The sequence below is a fragment of the Patagioenas fasciata genome, chromosome 8, assembly GCF_037038585.1.
Source record: "Patagioenas fasciata isolate bPatFas1 chromosome 8, bPatFas1.hap1, whole genome shotgun sequence".
Classification (NCBI taxonomy): domain Eukaryota; kingdom Metazoa; phylum Chordata; class Aves; order Columbiformes; family Columbidae; genus Patagioenas; species Patagioenas fasciata.
The window spans coordinates 4,671,440-4,688,271 of NC_092527.1; the positions used below are offsets into that span (position 1 = coordinate 4,671,440).

Below are 16,832 nucleotides of genomic sequence, written 5' to 3' on the forward strand. Positions count from 1 at the left end.
AAATATAGCAAGCCCCTAAAACATTATTTTCATTTGGAAATACTGGTTTTATTCTCTGTCTACCAAAACCAAGTGTGCTACTGCTTTTGGTGAGGTCTGGTGGAACTGATTAAATTACCCAAGAACTGACCCCATTTTCTAGCTACACAAGAACATGTGACAAAGGTCCTGAACGTCCTTCACTCTCAGTGTTTCACACCACTCTGCATTGCTTTTTGTTTTGCTGTAGTTGATGGATGTTGCAAGCAATACATTTTCCATTTCATTAAAATGTCACTGAATTTTATCCTTCCTGTTCTGATTTCTGTTACGTAAATTACTATGTCTTTAAATTAATATAATACCGATATTTCAAAATGCTTTAATAGTTTTTTCTGATGTGTCAATGGGAGTGTTTTATGTAGCTACCATCAGTATTAACAGCAGCCTGCATCATCTTGGGGTGAAAACTATTTAAAGTCTTGCTGTGGAAAAGAAATAGACCTGCTTGAATCAGTCCTGCTATGCTTTAAAGAAATAGTTGTAATTTTCAATTATTAAAAAATATTAATAAAAACCCCTCTGAATGCTATCCACTAAGTATTTATGAGATAACTTTCCTTTCTAGGAATTTGATAAAGCTGCCACACAACAAGTTCAGCAAATGTTCAGACAAATCGATGAGCTTCTCTATGAGCAGAAAGAGAATGTGCGTGTCGAGGGGCTGCGGGAAGAATGTCACCAGTGGGCATCCAGCTTCCCTCATCTCAGGTATTTTATCAATAGACTAATAGGGATGGAAACAGTTGGCTTTAAAATGACATTAGTAGCAGGGTGGGTTTGTGCAATTACACAGTAAATAGAGCTAAAAAGATCACTCGGGTATTCTGCTTGCCATTGTCATTAATAAACATACTGCTATCTCATGTTCGGTTCCTTGCTGAAGGATTATTGTCATTTGCAACTGACTTGGCCTTAACATAGCAAAAATCTCTTAGAAAAGATGGGTGATATAGCTAAATGCCAGGGGCTTAAAATAAGTTTAAAATCCTGTTAGCCTAGCTCAGCAGTCCTTATGGCTATCTGGGAATTTAAATGTTACCTCTTCATTATGTGTACTTGAACAGTTTTGTCCATATTCAAATGTCTTACAATTAGCAGAGCGTAAAAAAAAAAAAAAAGCAGAACTTTCTTAATGTACTTAGCTGACTCAAAGCAATCTATACCCGGGAAAACAACAGAAACCACGTTACCCATCACCAAGAAAAACACACAGCTTCCCTACAGAATTTTGAGGATTGGCTGCTGCCTGTTCTTGTACATGTCAATAATCTTACTTGCGATATTTTCTGATTCATATATCCTTTGTTTTTGCCACGGCAGGGTGGTGGGGAAGCAGATGGTGATCCCCATGGATGAAGGGTACAGATGGTATTCAAGTTCACCTTCTGGCAGTTTACGTTCCTCAGATGTGAGTTCACCACGAGAAAAAGATTCTAACGAGTAAGTGCCAGCGGTTGATCCAGACCATGCCAAGGTGGGAAGGTAATTCAGTTCTCAGTGAACTGCACTGATCCGCTTCGTAACATGTCAAGCCTAATTAGTTTGTTATGCTGAGTTTTGAACAAAGCACACTTTTTTTCCCTTTTTGACTAAAAGCAGTACCTTCAGAATAGCAAGACTACATAGCTGTGCTTGTTGCTAACTACAGTAAACGGATCAGTAAATAAACCTTTGCTGCTGCTGACTTCTTAAGAACATGTACGTACTGTAGCTGGCTTTATGGTTAATCATCTATTACATTCGTATAGTACATCAGAAATACAAAGCACTACATTAGTACCACTTTTATTATTTCATATTTTTGAATTAGCTTTGAATTTTTGTTCTGAAGTTTCAAGTTCCTTAGCAAGAATTAAAAATATCCAAACCAAGAGTTTTTATGTTTTGGCCTCGCTATGGCTTGGCCTTCTCTACTGTATTGTCTATCAGCTCACCAAATGCTGTTATTTTAAGCAGAATAACAACTTATTTTCATTTCTGCCTTCTGAAAATTGTCACCTGTTCAGATTCAGTGTTTTTGGCAAGAAGGTACCTCTTTCTGTTACTCCCGTTCACAAAAAGGCTGACCCTTCCAAGTCTCCGACCTCCTGTTCTCCAGAGAACGAAGAAGGTGAAGACGGAGTAATTATCTCTGAAGGCGTAATGGAGGAATATTTAGCATTTGACCGCAGAGATGTGTAGGTATCGAATATTAAGACAGCAACTAGTAGCAGTGTCCTGGAATTCCTGCTGTTCAGATATAAGTATTTGGGTTTGATGTTAGTTGATGAATTATGCAGTGCGCTGCTTTGGGTTTGTACCGGCATTTTGTGTGGAATTGCACCTTTCCAGATTTTCAGTGGTAATTTAAGCATTAGAGTGGATTTGATGCTTGCCAAGAAACAATTACCACTATTTTTATCTTAAGAAGAAAGGAGTAAGGGTGGCATGAATAGGATTCTTTTTGCCCTTTACTTTATTCAACCCAACAATATGAACATATGGCCTGGGCAAGGACTCTGGATGGTACTGTCGGTTGCTAACTACTTAATTGGTTTTAATAAATAAAGCCACTTAGCTGCATTGATTACATTCAGACTGGTAGGTGGCTTGCTTTGACCGGGCCAGAGAGACATTGCTGCAGCAAACAATATTGCTGTCTCTGTAAAATAATGGTATTACACCTTTTTTCTAGTTTTTTTTTTTTTCAAGGTTTGTAGCCTTTTGATGCTAAGTACTAATTCAGGGAGCAGATATGAAAGCCATAATAAATGTGCTTGCATCAGTACTATTTTCTCCCTTCTATAAAGTTTCTTTTGGCAGATGAAAATAAACATTTTAGCAGTTGTCTTCCAGGTTTCACACTTCAGAAAACCTCTTGCACTGTGGAAGAGTTTGCAGCAAAGGCCACTTGCTGCTGTGATTTATGGTTTTTCTCCTCTCTCATTTATTACATCTAATTGTCTAAAACTTAATTAAGCCTGTGCCCTGAACACCTTCTGGCTGTTAGAGCAACAGGCTGAGAGTGGCATTAAACAGTCATGAGTAGGACCCAGGAGTTCAGGGGGGACCCAGGAGTGCCCCCCAGGGAACCAGGAGTTCAGGAGGGACCCAGGAATTCCCCAAGGGACTCAGGAGTTCAGGAGGGACCCAGTAGTGCCCCACGGTACCCAGGAGTTCAGGAGGGACCCAGGAATTCCCCAAGGGACCCAGGAGTTTGGTCTTCAGAATCCTGTAGTGACATTAGATATGGAGCCTAACAATGAACAAACATCACTGTAACTATTAATATTTATTTTGAAATGAGACTTTGATCTCCTTGGTAAATTATTTCTTATTCATGAAGTATCATTTGTACTCATTCTGGATGGGGAAACCAAGGTGGGCTGTAATCAGGTGATTGTTTCAGTCATTTCTTATTTACATCAGTGGTAGATTCTGGAAGGAATAGAAGTTCAAGTGCCCAGTGTACAGGAGGTTGCTTCTTTCAGTATTAGACTGATATTTGATATTGCTGTTTATTAAACTGCCAGCTCTCTGTGATAAATACAAAACTTACTGTGTGATATATACAAAACTTCTCCTGAAGTCTAGCCAGCTGCCCTGCCCTATTTCAGTTTAAGAGAAAACAAAACAGAAATGCAGCCTTAGGTGATGTTTTAATCCTATTAAATAAATGCAGCAAAATGCAAAGACAATGTGTTTATGGTGCTGGTAATGCTTACATTTTTATAGGGAGGAAGAGTTGCATGAGAAGAAAATGGGACTGTCCTCTGGTAGACGGAAATTGGGGTTTCCTCCTCTGTCCCCATATTACTGCATGAAGGATTCTGTGCTCACATTTGTGTTCGATGATGTCTGGAGTGAAGTCCTAGGCTGCATGGAAGAATTAATCTGCAGACACTGGGAAGCTTCAGCTTCTGGTAAGGATCACAGTTCAAACTGCACATTCAAAAAGGGATCTCAGTTACTTATATTTGCAAGGATGCAATGAGAGAGAGATGTATTCGGGAATAATCTCTTCAGAGGGAAAAAAAAAGTTATTTTGCTAACAGTGTGAGACGTGCCTACAAAGATTTAATAGAGCTTAGCGTCTGAGAGGACTCTCTTTAAAATATTCAGATACACAGCACTGTCCATAAATAGCAATGCCAACAGTCTGTATTTACAGGAATTTTCTGTTGCTTTGCATAGATGATGAGAAAAATATCATAACAGTAGAAACAGTCAGAGCAGATGCTGGAAGCCCTTTGCAGTTTGACCCTCTGCCAGCATTGCTACCTCGTGTGCCACAAACTAAAACGCTCTCATTGACATCAAATCTGGTAAGTATTTTTAGCCAGCTCATTTGTGTAGGGACAAATCAATACAGCACTACCTAAGCACGCAGATTTGAGTATGTCAGGGGGCCAACTGGCATGGATTTTGTATGAATGCTGACTGTCCCTTCTACCACTTGAGTTCTGTTGTTCCTCAGTTGCAAGTTTTAATTCCTACTTTTCTCTTTAAAACTTAATATATTTCATATATGTATTGGACAACTATGTGGTGACCATTGATGAATGATGTAGTTCTTTCCACATTTCAATAATGTTTGAACTGAACTGTGAGGTGGAGCATTGTGTGTGCGAGATCCTATTCTCACTAGCTTATCTATAGCAAGAGGACAAATCTCGGTGCAGTTGCGTAACAGGGTTTTTTCTCAGCCCCTGAATTTGACTGCATGATCTGCTTTAGATGATCTGCACCTAGAGCGGTGAGCACCAGAGTGTTATCTGTTTATTCCATTTTAATTCAATTCTTTCCTTCTTTTTTTTTTTTTTTATTTCTTTCTCTTTTATTTCTACGTCTTGCTCCTTCCTCACATTCCCTGTACTCTATGTATAGGGCCCAAAAACCAGATGTGGCCGCAAAAGCAAAAAGAGGAGAAAAACACCTCAAGTATGTGTGCTGGAGAGATTAAAGCTCTGGTATTTTCTATTTGCTGTCGTTACGGTGGGTGGAATTGGATGTCTTTCCAGATCAGCCTGTATTCCAAGAAAGGAGTTGCAGTTCTGTTCTTGACATTAAATGTCAACATGCACTGAAAATCAGTTTCATAAAGCTTCTGATTATAGCCGTTTTTGGAAGATCCTGTCACGCAAATGAGAAGCTCAGTTGGAAAATATTAAGTATGACATAGCACAGTAGTATACATTTTCTAAGCAGTAGTATTTGCAATAATAATGGAATGCTAAGATGCTTATCTTAGATGGGGAAATAATATAAATGAGTATATATATCTGGGTGTCATGGAAGAAATTAGTTTATTTCCTCCAAGATTATCTGCAAGGACAAAATCTGTGAATATGTGCATATGACCCTGCTAGACAGTAATTTACTTTTTTTCTTTTTTAACTTTTCAGGTAAATCTCTCTCAAGGGTCAAGTAGTGGCTCTCAGCGTAATCTAAATGGCTTGATGGTGATACATGGGATCCAGTTACAGCAAAGGCACCTGCCTGTAATGGAGAAAACACTGTAAGAACTAGATATCATGTGTTGTGAAGTGAAGCATTCTCATGGTGAGAGAGAGTCAACCCAAGACATTGCGATATAACTTTATACACTGGAGAGTGCAATTCTCAATTATTTTCCTGCTTGGTTGTTTGTTTCTTTGCTCTCTATGAAACAGTATAGTTCTAGAACAGGTTTTCTGTTTGGTTGCTGCTGGTTTACCACACAGTGAACATTTAGTGGCATTACTGTTGGCACAAAATGACATCCTGAATTATTTGCTTGGTTCCTAGAACTGGACTTGTGTTAGTTACATCTAGGCTGTGGGTGTGAAACCTGGTTTGACAGTAGGGTTTTTTACTCTGCTTTGTGATTTATTTTTACTTTTATACCAGAATCTTCAATCAGAATGTTCATAGTTCATTTAAAATAACAAAACAAAACAGCCTTCTTTTTTCTTTTCCATCGCCTATTCTTTTCTAATTTGACTGTAAATTACTTTATATAGTTATGTGGAAAAAAAAAATCATCTCTATCCACACATAATATTATTGTCACCTGTGGATGCATACTTTGCTAACAGAGTATTTCTCAGTCATGCTAACCATATCTCTTTTGGTTTTGTAATTATTTTGTTAGGGATCTGGATGACAGATGGACAGGCCCCAGTTCCATCCTCCCTGCCAGAGTGTGGCCAAGCCATCCTCTCGAGCTCAGCACATCATCACTCTCACGCTCCACAAGAAGGCGAAACCCACCGCCACGTACCCTGCATCCCATCAACAGCAGCCACTCTCGTGCTGGGACCCCTGCGTCTGTCGACGATGTCTTCAGGGGAACGCGACTGTACGTCTTAAAACCAGTTTCTCACTGCAAGTATTTAGAGAACCCAGCTTATGCAAAACGCATTCAGACACCTTTCACGTGAAAATGCTGTATCTAGAAAACAGAACACTTATCCTTACTTATATCAACACTTATACATTCCTTCTGTAACAAATGCTTAATTCATTTAGTATTTCGTGCAGCTAGATTGGTTTACCTCCTTTAGAGGGCTTCTAAAAGTGTCTGGCACCTGTTCCTTCAAGTACTCAAATATGGAGAAGGTAGAAGCCTTGTTCTACCCCTAGATGTTTTATTTGATGCTTGTAATAAGTCAAAGAGCTACAATATGTGTTACGGAGAATTTTTACTTGCTCTACTTTAAAATATGGCCCACTACTGTTTTCTAGGCTCGCTGTTTATCTTCAGTTGCTAGGCTGAAGTTAGCAGTAAGTGGTACTTAATGCTAAAGAATATGAGCAAAGAGCAGAAGATAATGTGTCTGGGAATGGGCAGACGATTCTGCCGTGGTGTGGTAACTGCCCATGAGGACCCCTTCACACGCACGTTCATTCTGCGGTACCAGCCGCCCAGCAGGCTCCTCCAAATGCCTGGGTCATGACCCAAATGATGGGTCATCAATGCCTTACCAGGATTTCTGCTCAGACCCAGACTCACTTTGCCTATATGTTTAACATTAAACATTACAAAAACTAGAAGTTTGTGTTAATAGATGAAGATTTCTGCCAAACTTCACCCACTGCAGAACTCTTCTAAATCTAGTCTCTGATAGACAACCCTAAGACCAGCATCTTGTAGCAAAATTCCGCAGCTGTTGCTCTTGGTTTTAACATTCTTCGTCCATATAATGCCAAACAAACTGACACTGCTCTATGTTTACACAATGCCAAATGTATAAACTGTATTTTTTCTGTTCTCATTGGTGCATTTCAGTCTGACTGCACACGAGCAGCTGACCTCACCCTGCCCACTGCTGCTAAACCGGAAAAATCTCCTACCACCTATTACTACCACCACCGTGGCAGAGCACACGAGCACTGAAGGATGCCAGAGGGAAATGGTAACAGGCACAACAGTTCTGCTATTGCATCGTCTAAAAATGTAATCACTGCCGATCGAATTACCAAACCCAAGAGTTCCAGTTTGTTAGTTTTCTTGCAAGTGACAGCAACTGATGGCGATGCACAAAAACACTGCATCCCTTTTGACCAACAGCATCACCCAGAGCTGAATGGTTTAACTCCAATTAATGCCAGATTTTTTTTCATCCCCATAAGTGGATGTGGAATGATTGGTTTGAAAAATAGCTTTAATTCCTAGACTAATTATTTTAAATGTACTAGTGCAATACTAAAAAGTCATAACTGTTATTCTTCAATGCAGAAACCTCGAGGGAACTCAAGTCGAGCTCACAGTGTAACAACACATGAAGATACCCACCAGCAGCTTCAGGAGAGGCTTTTCTTACCTGATCATTTCTCCAGGCCTAACACAACCAACACATTACTGGTAAAGTATGGCAAATTATACCAAATCATCCTAGGGCGCTTGGGCAATAAACATTACTTAAGAACTATGTGACAGGTGATCAGTGCCAGGGAGTTCATCAAGTTCCTCACTTGATGTGATACTCATGGGTTAACAGAAACATCATTGCTTGGTGTTTCCAAAAGAAACAGGAGAAATCACTTGTTTGTGGATAACAATCTCACCATGCTCCCCACAGCCACCTCCTAACTACACCTAACAAGCAGCTACTGGTCCTACACTTTCCTTGAAGAATCCAAGTTTGAGATACTTGTGGAAAAAGCTAATAATTCCTTAAGGCGTAATAGTCAATGTAGCATCTTCTGTGAAGGTTTAAGAACTGTGGGGTAGGAGAAGATGCTTCAAGTTTTGCACAAACCTTGGGAAATCATTCTTACAGCAGTATTCAGAAACACAAGGGTGGAATAGCCTTCATTGCTTTCTTGCACAGGTTTGCTGTGCTGTTAATGTCCAGTCTGTTTCACTACCAAATGCTCTTGGTTTATTTTATTGAAACATCCACTCTGCCAATATCTTGTCCTATCTAACAAAGTATTTTTATCTAAGTTTTAAAAGCTGTAATTTTAATGAGAGACACTAAGTAACTGCTGGTTTGGTTTCTGTGTATAATTTCAACATCCTTGACTTAGTAGCTGAATGTACAAACTTAAAATCTGTTTTAAAACAAAACCATTTTCAGAAGTGGTGAGAATGCCTTTAACTGACCCAGTGATTATTCTAATTAAGATTGCTATAAAAGTGTCTTTACTCAGTAGGAGTTGTACTTTAGGTTGATTTAACATCCCTTAAACTTGTAAAAGCTCTACTTAGACCTTTACAACATCTTACAAATTAGGAAATACATCTGTTTAAGTAGTTTGTATGATAATCTTGATGTTCAGGATTTTTCACACAAAGATAAATAACCTGAACTGTCTTTTCAGCCAGATCCACAGCACCGCCGTTCTTGCACTGTTATTGATTATAGTAATCAATCTTGGACAAGCAGAGGATCGACAGGTTCAGGTATGCTCATCAGCCAGAGGCTTTAATAAGATGAAGCAAGAGGTGTAGGCTTTTGAGACACGGATGTATTGCATTGAAGAGATTTTTCAAAGTTCTATTCCATGTTCTAAATTTTCCAGTACACAAGTTTTATACTTACCTATAGAGTATGTTGGGGTATTTTTTTTTTTATTACCACCTGGTATTTTAAATCATTTAAGAAAGTTTAATGTAATCAGCCCCAGCGCCTCTCATGTCAAAGTTAATAGCCGGAGTTACCAGTTTAAACTAGAATTAGCAATAACTGCTTTCTGTCCAAGGATTTTTCTTCTGCTCAGCTACAAATGAAAGAAACTGCATTATGTCCAAAAGAAATTTATTTGCACTGTATCTGGAGGAGATTGTACTAGATCTGCACTAGGTCTCAGAATTGCACTAGATGAATTCAAAGTATATTTAAATCCAGTAACTGTACACTTCACATGCATGCCCCGAAATCACAATATGCTTTTACTGTTTAATTTGTAACAACTAGATTAACTCTTCCCTCCAGTTTCTCTTCCTTTACTGCAAAGTCATCTCCTTAAAGTGTTTGTGGTTAATACACTTTGAAAACAGTCACCATATATGCTTCAGAATAGCTACAAAGTCACAACCAGCGTTATAGGGTTTTTTACTCGCAGGAAGGTACAAGACTAAGTTGCACGCGTGTACACAAGCGCTAGGGTGGAACAGTGAACCTTACTTAACTTTGCCTTCAGAATTTTAGGTTTTTCACCTCATGGTCTAGTCTAGTCAGTAGAAAGGGAGTTTGTTCGGAGATTACAGTAGAGCAAAAGTTAAATTCTGTGCCTTGGAACAGCTTTTCTGAATGTGGTCTGTGTAACCCTCCCCCAAGCTCACCGTGAGCACCCTCCCTTAACTCTGGATTGGTGCTGAGTGTCAGCTCCACCTGGAGCGGGTGGCACAGCGCAGGGGGTTGGAGGCACCTTCCACAGACCAGGTCTGTCGGGGCAAGGGACTCTGGGTTCCTGGCATCACTGTTTTGGGATTCCTGAGGGAGTCGTCAGAACCTTCCCCACAAAAATACACTAACAGGATAGGATGGAAGCTGCAAAGGTTAAGGCAGCAAGCACATGGATGATTATTCAAGGACAGGAGCTTGTTTAATACCTGAATGGCCTACTACCACTAATATAAGGGATACAAAAGCCAACCGGAGTTTAACAAAGGCACTAAAATGAAGTAACTTGTTTTAAAACAAGAAAGAAGTGGTTCTTCCTGAAATTAAAATAAATATCTGCTCCTCCTCAAAACAAACAAACAAACAAACAAAACAAAACAACAAAATCCAGTATCTTTAAACGCAAGATGAATTTCATGACTGCTATATTAACAGAAAAAAGAATGAGATCAGCAGAACTTTGTAGACTTGAATACTTCACAAAATACAGTAGTTCCCTGCAATGAAAGCACAGAAGGCCAGTCACTTGTCTCAAACTTGCAGAGGTTATACATAATGCAGTTGATAGCCACGTATTAGAAAAAAATGCAAAAAAAAAAGGCATTTTAGTTTTAAGCTAGAGGAGATGTATTTCATGCTTAGTTTTAATACCTTCCAGAAGTCTTAAAATTCTACATGATCTCTGTTTATTAGGTCTTCAGCTGCGCGGTTCTGTGAAAGGTGAGAAGTCCATCGGTCACAAAAAGTAAACAGGGGTACTGACATGCCCCGAAGTACCCATCCGTCCATCTCCGGAGTCAGGAGCCACCTCTTGCTCTCAGCAATTCAACATTGTTTACAGAGAGTTCTCAAACACCCTTCCTTATCAATAATTATTTTTGTATAAACCTAAGAAGCAGCTGCCAAAGATGAGAAGTGGTTTACTCAAACATTCCATTTTCTACCAGTAGAAGTTATACTCCCGTAGAAGGGTGAATACACTCCAGTGGACAGTAAAGCCAAAGTCCTAGAAAACCCAGCAAATGCTCTCAGTTGTTGCTGTTTTCCCAGTACTGGCTTGTGACTGGCTCGTGTTGTTACGGGCAGGTACTGCAGAACCTGCTCATTTTTCTGTTAGCTCTACAGAAGACTAATGAGGCCTTTCACGGCAGTAGTAACTTAATTTTTTTAAACTGTATTTATATGTTTAAAGCAATATTATACTACCAAAAGCACGCACTGAACGTGATACTGCTTCTACAACTCAACTTAGTCAAGTTATGAATCCTGTAGTAATTGCAGCAGATATTAACGCAGTTGTGTAAAAATAAGGTAGCAAAGCAGCTGAACAGAACTGACAGCTTTAACGGTAGCACACCACTGCCTTTTCCTGTGTTACACACTTATACCTCTTCCTCAGTGACTGAAGAAGATTTAAGAGGCAAAAAGGAGTGTCTTACTCCAAGTAGTTCGGGACACTATGCAAAGAAAGTGACGTTGTTTTCCTGGTGAGATATTTTATGGTAATTTCACAGAATAGGTCAGTCTCCCCTTCTAAAAATACCTGCAATTATACAAGATTTCTGCACTCCACCATGAAGTTTCACAACTCACAGATGCAACATAGGTTTTAATAGATGTATTCTGCACTGTGTGGCAGACACACTGGGGGTATCAGCTGTAGTTGCCCTTGTGGCTCCAAATAAAAGAAAAACACAAAATACAAGCTTCTCAAAATAAGAGATTAGTTGAAGGTCTTACTCCCAACCACTGCCAGACTACAAGGAATTGTAAAGACAAGGTGGAACAACCACTTACTGTATTTTAACAAAGTCAGGACACTGCATGAAAACAGTTGTTCCTTTAAAGAGCAATTAAAGAGCACTTTTTTTCTAAATTCCCTTATAAATATTTTTCAAATTACAGCTAATAATGGAAAAAAAATCTTGTCAGTATTCTTTATGAAGTGGCTCCCCTATTTCCCCACTCTGTGTTATGCATCCTGTGGGTACCTGTTAACAGTACCTACAGAACAGCTAATCATTTTAATATTGAAGTTCTTGAGTCCAGTTGATACAAGTCTGCTCTAGTCAAAAATAAGGGAAAAGAAAGCAAAGTAGAACTGTGCAAATGTAACTGGGTTAACTTTCCTTTGCATTTCTAGAGGGGTAAAAAGAGCTCTGGGCTCAATCTAAATCTCTTAAATTTGCATAGAGATAATCTGATGCTAAAGAGAGGCCTCTATTCACTAAACCCTTTCGAAAGACAGTTTCTCTTAAACCGTAAAGACTACTGGAACATTGTACAATGTGGCATTTTGTTATCTCAAGGTAACTGGAGATAAGCATCCCATTTGTATCAGTGCCATTCTTCAGGGAGCCCCAGTGCATAAGTTACAAAAATACACAAATAGGCCTTTAGTAACATAACGCAGTATTTCACAGCCCAGATGAGTCAGTGTGCTAAAAAAGTGAAAGCATTCTCATCATAGAGTAGGTTTTTTTGTTTCTGTACAGATGGTTGACATAAGAGACTTCTCCTGGGCTGTTAGAGATCTATTTTGCATAGTGAAAGTAACATTCTGGTCATGTGTTAGGCAACATAATGATTTGCTGGACTCTCAGAACAATTATGAAAGCAGCCAAATAAAAGGGAACAGAGTTCCCATCCACCTCTGGCTTCCCCCAAGGAAGCTCTATGGAACGGTCTGTTCCTGAACCCACCAATGTAGCAGCGAGGACCTCGACCCACAACCTTGTGGCTCATAAGCCTTTGAAAAATGACCCACAAAATAAAGCCAGCCTCATCCTGTTGAGCTGTGGTACGTTGAAAATAAGTTACCCTTCAAATTCATGCCCCAGCACACTCTGTCAAGTGGATTAAAAATCGCTAAAGCAAAAACCTTTAAACCCTTGGCACACCTTACAAAAGTACTTTGCTTACAAAATAACAGCAGCTCATCGCTACCATCCTCCAGCAGACTTGACTGTGACGCTGTTGAACTAACACGCACTACATTTCTAAGCTTTGAAGCGCCTTGTCATGGGACATCACGAACCCTAGAAATACACAGAACCGACTCTGTTCTGTGGATTTTCAAGTTTATTACCTCATGTCAGCATGTTAGAGAATTTCTGCGTAGTCACACATGTGCTGTGGCCTCACATTCTTCCTGCGGCATCTGCCACAGGCAATCAAAGACCAAACAGCCCATGCGCCGCTCATCTACCAGCACTGCTGCCACAGTTAACAATACAGCCATGTCTCCTGGTGCTATAGAAGTATGTAGCAGTTGCTTAATTTACATCACTCAGGAGAGTCAACATGATCAGTTTGTTTTGAACAGCTACTTAGAAAACACAGAGGGCTAGGGAAGCAACATAGCACAGAATTCTGCAAAACCTCTTCATTTATTAAATCTGCCATTTTCCAAAGTATCTTTATAAAACCACCCGAATGTCCAAAAAACACCAGTTGAGCTGAACTGCAAAGACTTCTAAAAACAGCAGGAGGTTTGTTACAAAAGAAGCACATGAGTAGCACAAAGATAAGGCTTCCAACTTGGAAACCATAGGAATCAGCACTGAGGACTCTCAAAGATGTGGGATGACATTGTTTTGCCATCGGCTGCACTGATACCCATTAGCTGTTTGGAAAGAAAGTGCTTCAGCTCAAGTTTAACAAGCATCACATGCATTCCTTGCTGTAACAACACTTTAGTCAAGAATCTGATCTTCACTGAAGAGCTCCCAAAGGACTTTAAACAGTAGCACCAGAATGCTTTGTCTGTTTTGTTCATGATGTGTTCCGCATCGTACCTCCCCATCACAGCAAACAGATGCGCACACACTCTGAAACAGTAGTCCAGAAACACTCTGGAATTCTCCCAAATCTACATGTTCCCGTACAAAATGATACCTGATATTCCAGCCTACGCAATTATTTATTTCTTTCCTTTCTTGGCTGTAGTCTTCTTCCCTCCTTTTTTAGCATCGTTCCCATACTTCGCTTCCAGTTGGGCCAAAAAGTCATCCATCTCCTTTTTTCGATCCTTATTTCTGCTCTAGGGGAGGGGAAAAAAAAATAAAAACAAACACCAAAACTTTTACTACTTCCCAATACAGATTATTCTGTTGAAGTTAGATAACTACATAAAATCTCAGCATATATTAAGCAAGGAACACAAGCTACAGGAGGTATAGCACTGTCAACCAAAACCCTACTTGTATACTCTAGACTCTATACTTCCACAAGTATCAAGACAGAGGTAAAGAGTGGCTATAAAAAACCCCCACAACATAAGGCTAGGAAAGCAAAGTTATTTCTAGTCTAGACCCCAAACTATTATAATTTAAGGAATGATTAGGCATGAACATTTTAGGAAGCCTGTGGAAGAATGAAAAAAGAAACAGAAAACATTCCCCCAAACAGAATGTGAACAGTATGTTCCTTTTAAAGTTAAATATTTTGACTGTGCGTGCAGTAGGGACAAGCAAAAGACACAAGTAATAAAAACCATACCATACTCTGACTATTAAAGTACATGCATCGTTAACATGAAGATCAGATTTTAACTTCAGGAACTCAGAAGAGTTATAAGGATCCAAAATACAAAGATGCTCAGGGAAAACACAATTATAAGCCAGTAACAGAATTATCTTTAACCGATACAAAAAGCCTTACTTGAATCAGCGCTTTCAAGTCATCTTCTCCACCAAGGCCCAGTTCTTCCTTAGTCTTTTCTGCCTCTCTAGCTTCTTTTTCTGCCTAAAATAGCAAAACAGTTTTTTTAAAAGTATTTTGCACGTTATTTGACAAAGTCTTACAGTAGTTACCAAACACTTTATTTTGCATCTGTATATAAATAGCTGCAAGGAAACACAACCAATGTCCCAGTCTGGCCGCAGAGGAGAACGCCCGTTCTGGTTCTGCAGTTCAGCAGAGTGAGGCAGAGCTTTTGCTGTTTCACAATGCTGAACATGATGAGATGTCCATCCCCTCCATCCCCAGCCCTGATCCCTCCAACCTTTTGGGTTTTTTTTTTTTTGTCTTACCGGCTATTACATTTTCTTACGTTGGAGAAAGGTTACTGTGATGTGCGTATGACATATTCTACAAAATGTAAAAAAAGAAAACAGGAAAAAAAACAAACCACAACCACCATCTCCAGGATGGAGAAGAGGTCCATTTAGTGCAGAATGTTATTTCACACTTATCAGAAGGCAAGCATAATATATTTTCACCCCACCTACACTTCTTAACTTCAGCAACTCATGGCTCTGTGAATAGATGCACTGACATGCTGAACTGTAATAAGCCATTGTATGTAATAATGAAATAAAAGAAAGATTTACTAGGCAACGGCCTGTTACAACTCAAAAGCTTTCACAATTTGGGGGTGTCGGGGTGGAGAACACAAGTGACTAAACATTAAAGATACTGAGCAAAATCTGTAACCTGTGACAAGTATTTGTCTTAAGAACAGTTTCATTTATTTCTACCAAGGGAGATTAAAAGCTTATAATAAATAATGTTTCCCGTTGCTCCCTGATTGACGTAACCTACCCGTCTTTTTCTTGCAGTCATTTTCTGCTTAGACTCTTTTACGAAAGCTTTGTAGGATGGGACTTCTCCAGAGTCAATGGCTTTTTCTATGATTTTCCGTATTCTTGGTTCATCCGTATAGTCCGCACACAACACAGACTCCATTATCCTGTCCATGTCGCCCTCAAAATCCACGTACGCTGCTTTAATATCAGATAGCTCTTCTTCTGAATCTTTATAGTTCTTTTCAAAGTCCTCGATATCCTTTACAGTGATCTGAAGCAAAGAGGTGACAACCCCGAGTTACAGAATTTATTCGCCAGAGGGATGCGAGGGACAGAATTAAGAACACCCGAAGCGCTCTCACCTTCTTGAAGAGCAGCCGCCAGTACTGCTGCCAGTCCCGCTGGGCGCTCAGCGCCTCGCTCTGCTCGTCCACCGTGCCCTGCTCGTCGTACAGGGCGCGCTGCTCCGCGTCGCTCAGCACGGCGTACACCTTGCCCAGGATCTGCGGGACACACGGGCCGGTCGCTCGGTCGGTCCGCCCGGGGCCGCCATCCCTCCGTTCCTCCCGCCCGCGCTCACCTGGAACCGCCGCGTCGCCTCCTCCTTGGCATCGGGCTCGGCGCGGTCGGGGTGGACGCGGAGCGAGGCGCGGTGGTAGCCCCGACGGATCTCCTGGGCCGAGGCCTCTCGGCGGACACCCAGGACGCGGTAGAGGTCGGCGGAGCCGAAGGCGGCCTCGCACTGCTCCAGCAGCCCCATCCCGCCGGGCGCCCGCCTCACAGCGCCAACCGCGCCGCGCCGCCACAGATATCGCGAGAGCCGCGCGGGAGGCGGGAACGTGCCGGCGCGGGGCGGACGAGCCCGGGGAGCCGAGCCCCGCCCGCCCCGGGCCGGTGTCCCCAAACCGCCGGGCCCGGGTTCTCCCACACGCGCGGAGAAGGAGGTTGCGGGTCCCTTCAGGGACCTGCTGGGAACGTGTGCGTGAGGGATGAACGTCCCGGCTGGGGGAGACAGAAACAGCAGCGAGGGGAAAACGAAGAGAGAGAAGAAATGAAAAAAAGAGGGGAAAAATAGGGGAGGAAGGGAGGGAGAAAAGGAGGAAGGACCATTTTAGAAAGCAAGAAAAGGAAAAAAGGGAAGAAAAAGAAAGGAAAAAGAAAAGGAAATAAGAAAGAAGAAAATAATAAAATAAAATAAATCTCGGCGTGGCTTTGCAGTCCATGTCGGTAAACAAGCGGCTCTGTGGGTCAGGCAGCTCCGCAGGCTGACACCCCCTGACTACTGCCCAAGCGTTCCTTCTACAAACACAGGTTCTCCAGAACACCTGTGAGACTTCTATTAAAAGACACCAAGCCCAGCAAAATAAAAAACAAGCAGCTCTTCAAAATACCTGTATTTATTCCACCAAGACCAAAGTTCCACCAGTTTGTGTGTTTTCTATCCAGGCTG

At 40.9% G+C, this 16,832-nt stretch overlaps 2 protein-coding genes across 5 annotated transcripts in view; one reads left to right on the forward strand and one right to left on the reverse strand.

The window, feature by feature from the left end:
- FAM149B1 (family with sequence similarity 149 member B1) overlaps window positions 1–15,366 on the forward strand; it is a 17,645-nt gene extending 2,279 nt beyond the window's left edge. Inside the window, exons 4-15 of one of the 2 annotated variants that reach the window (XM_065843946.2) lie at window positions 608–750; window positions 1,363–1,482; window positions 2,049–2,219; window positions 3,757–3,944; window positions 4,216–4,346; window positions 4,909–4,962; window positions 5,427–5,539; window positions 6,155–6,361; window positions 7,292–7,418; window positions 7,742–7,867; window positions 8,830–8,911; window positions 10,548–15,366. In XM_065843946.2, coding sequence (XP_065700018.1) covers window positions 608–750; window positions 1,363–1,482; window positions 2,049–2,219; window positions 3,757–3,944; window positions 4,216–4,346; window positions 4,909–4,962; window positions 5,427–5,539; window positions 6,155–6,361; window positions 7,292–7,418; window positions 7,742–7,867; window positions 8,830–8,911; window positions 10,548–10,603 — 1,518 coding nt within the window. In that variant the 3' untranslated portion in view covers window positions 10,604–15,366. The remainder of the gene's footprint in view (window positions 1–607; window positions 751–1,362; window positions 1,483–2,048; window positions 2,220–3,756; window positions 3,945–4,215; window positions 4,347–4,908; window positions 4,963–5,426; window positions 5,540–6,154; window positions 6,362–7,291; window positions 7,419–7,741; window positions 7,868–8,829; window positions 8,912–10,547) is intronic. The other variant, XM_065843947.2, reaches the window with a different exon arrangement.
- DNAJC9 (DnaJ heat shock protein family (Hsp40) member C9) overlaps window positions 1–16,190 on the reverse strand; it is a 16,735-nt gene extending 545 nt beyond the window's left edge. The window contains exons 1-6 of one of the 3 annotated variants that reach the window (XR_011740215.1): window positions 15,963–16,190; window positions 15,745–15,885; window positions 15,399–15,653; window positions 14,517–14,600; window positions 13,752–13,896; window positions 3,747–3,963 (exon numbers count right to left, since the gene is read on the reverse strand). Coding sequence is in view for 2 of the 3 variants with exons in the window: in XM_065843951.2 (XP_065700023.1) it covers window positions 13,777–13,896; window positions 14,517–14,600; window positions 15,399–15,653; window positions 15,745–15,885; window positions 15,963–16,142 (780 nt within the window). In the remaining variant the exon portion in view is untranslated. Of the gene's footprint in view, window positions 1–3,746; window positions 3,964–9,546; window positions 10,352–13,224; window positions 13,897–14,516; window positions 14,601–15,398; window positions 15,654–15,744; window positions 15,886–15,962 lie in introns of those variants that run through there. The other 2 variants (XM_065843951.2, XM_065843948.2) reach the window with 2 other exon arrangements.
- Window positions 16,191–16,832: the final 642 nt, after the last annotated feature.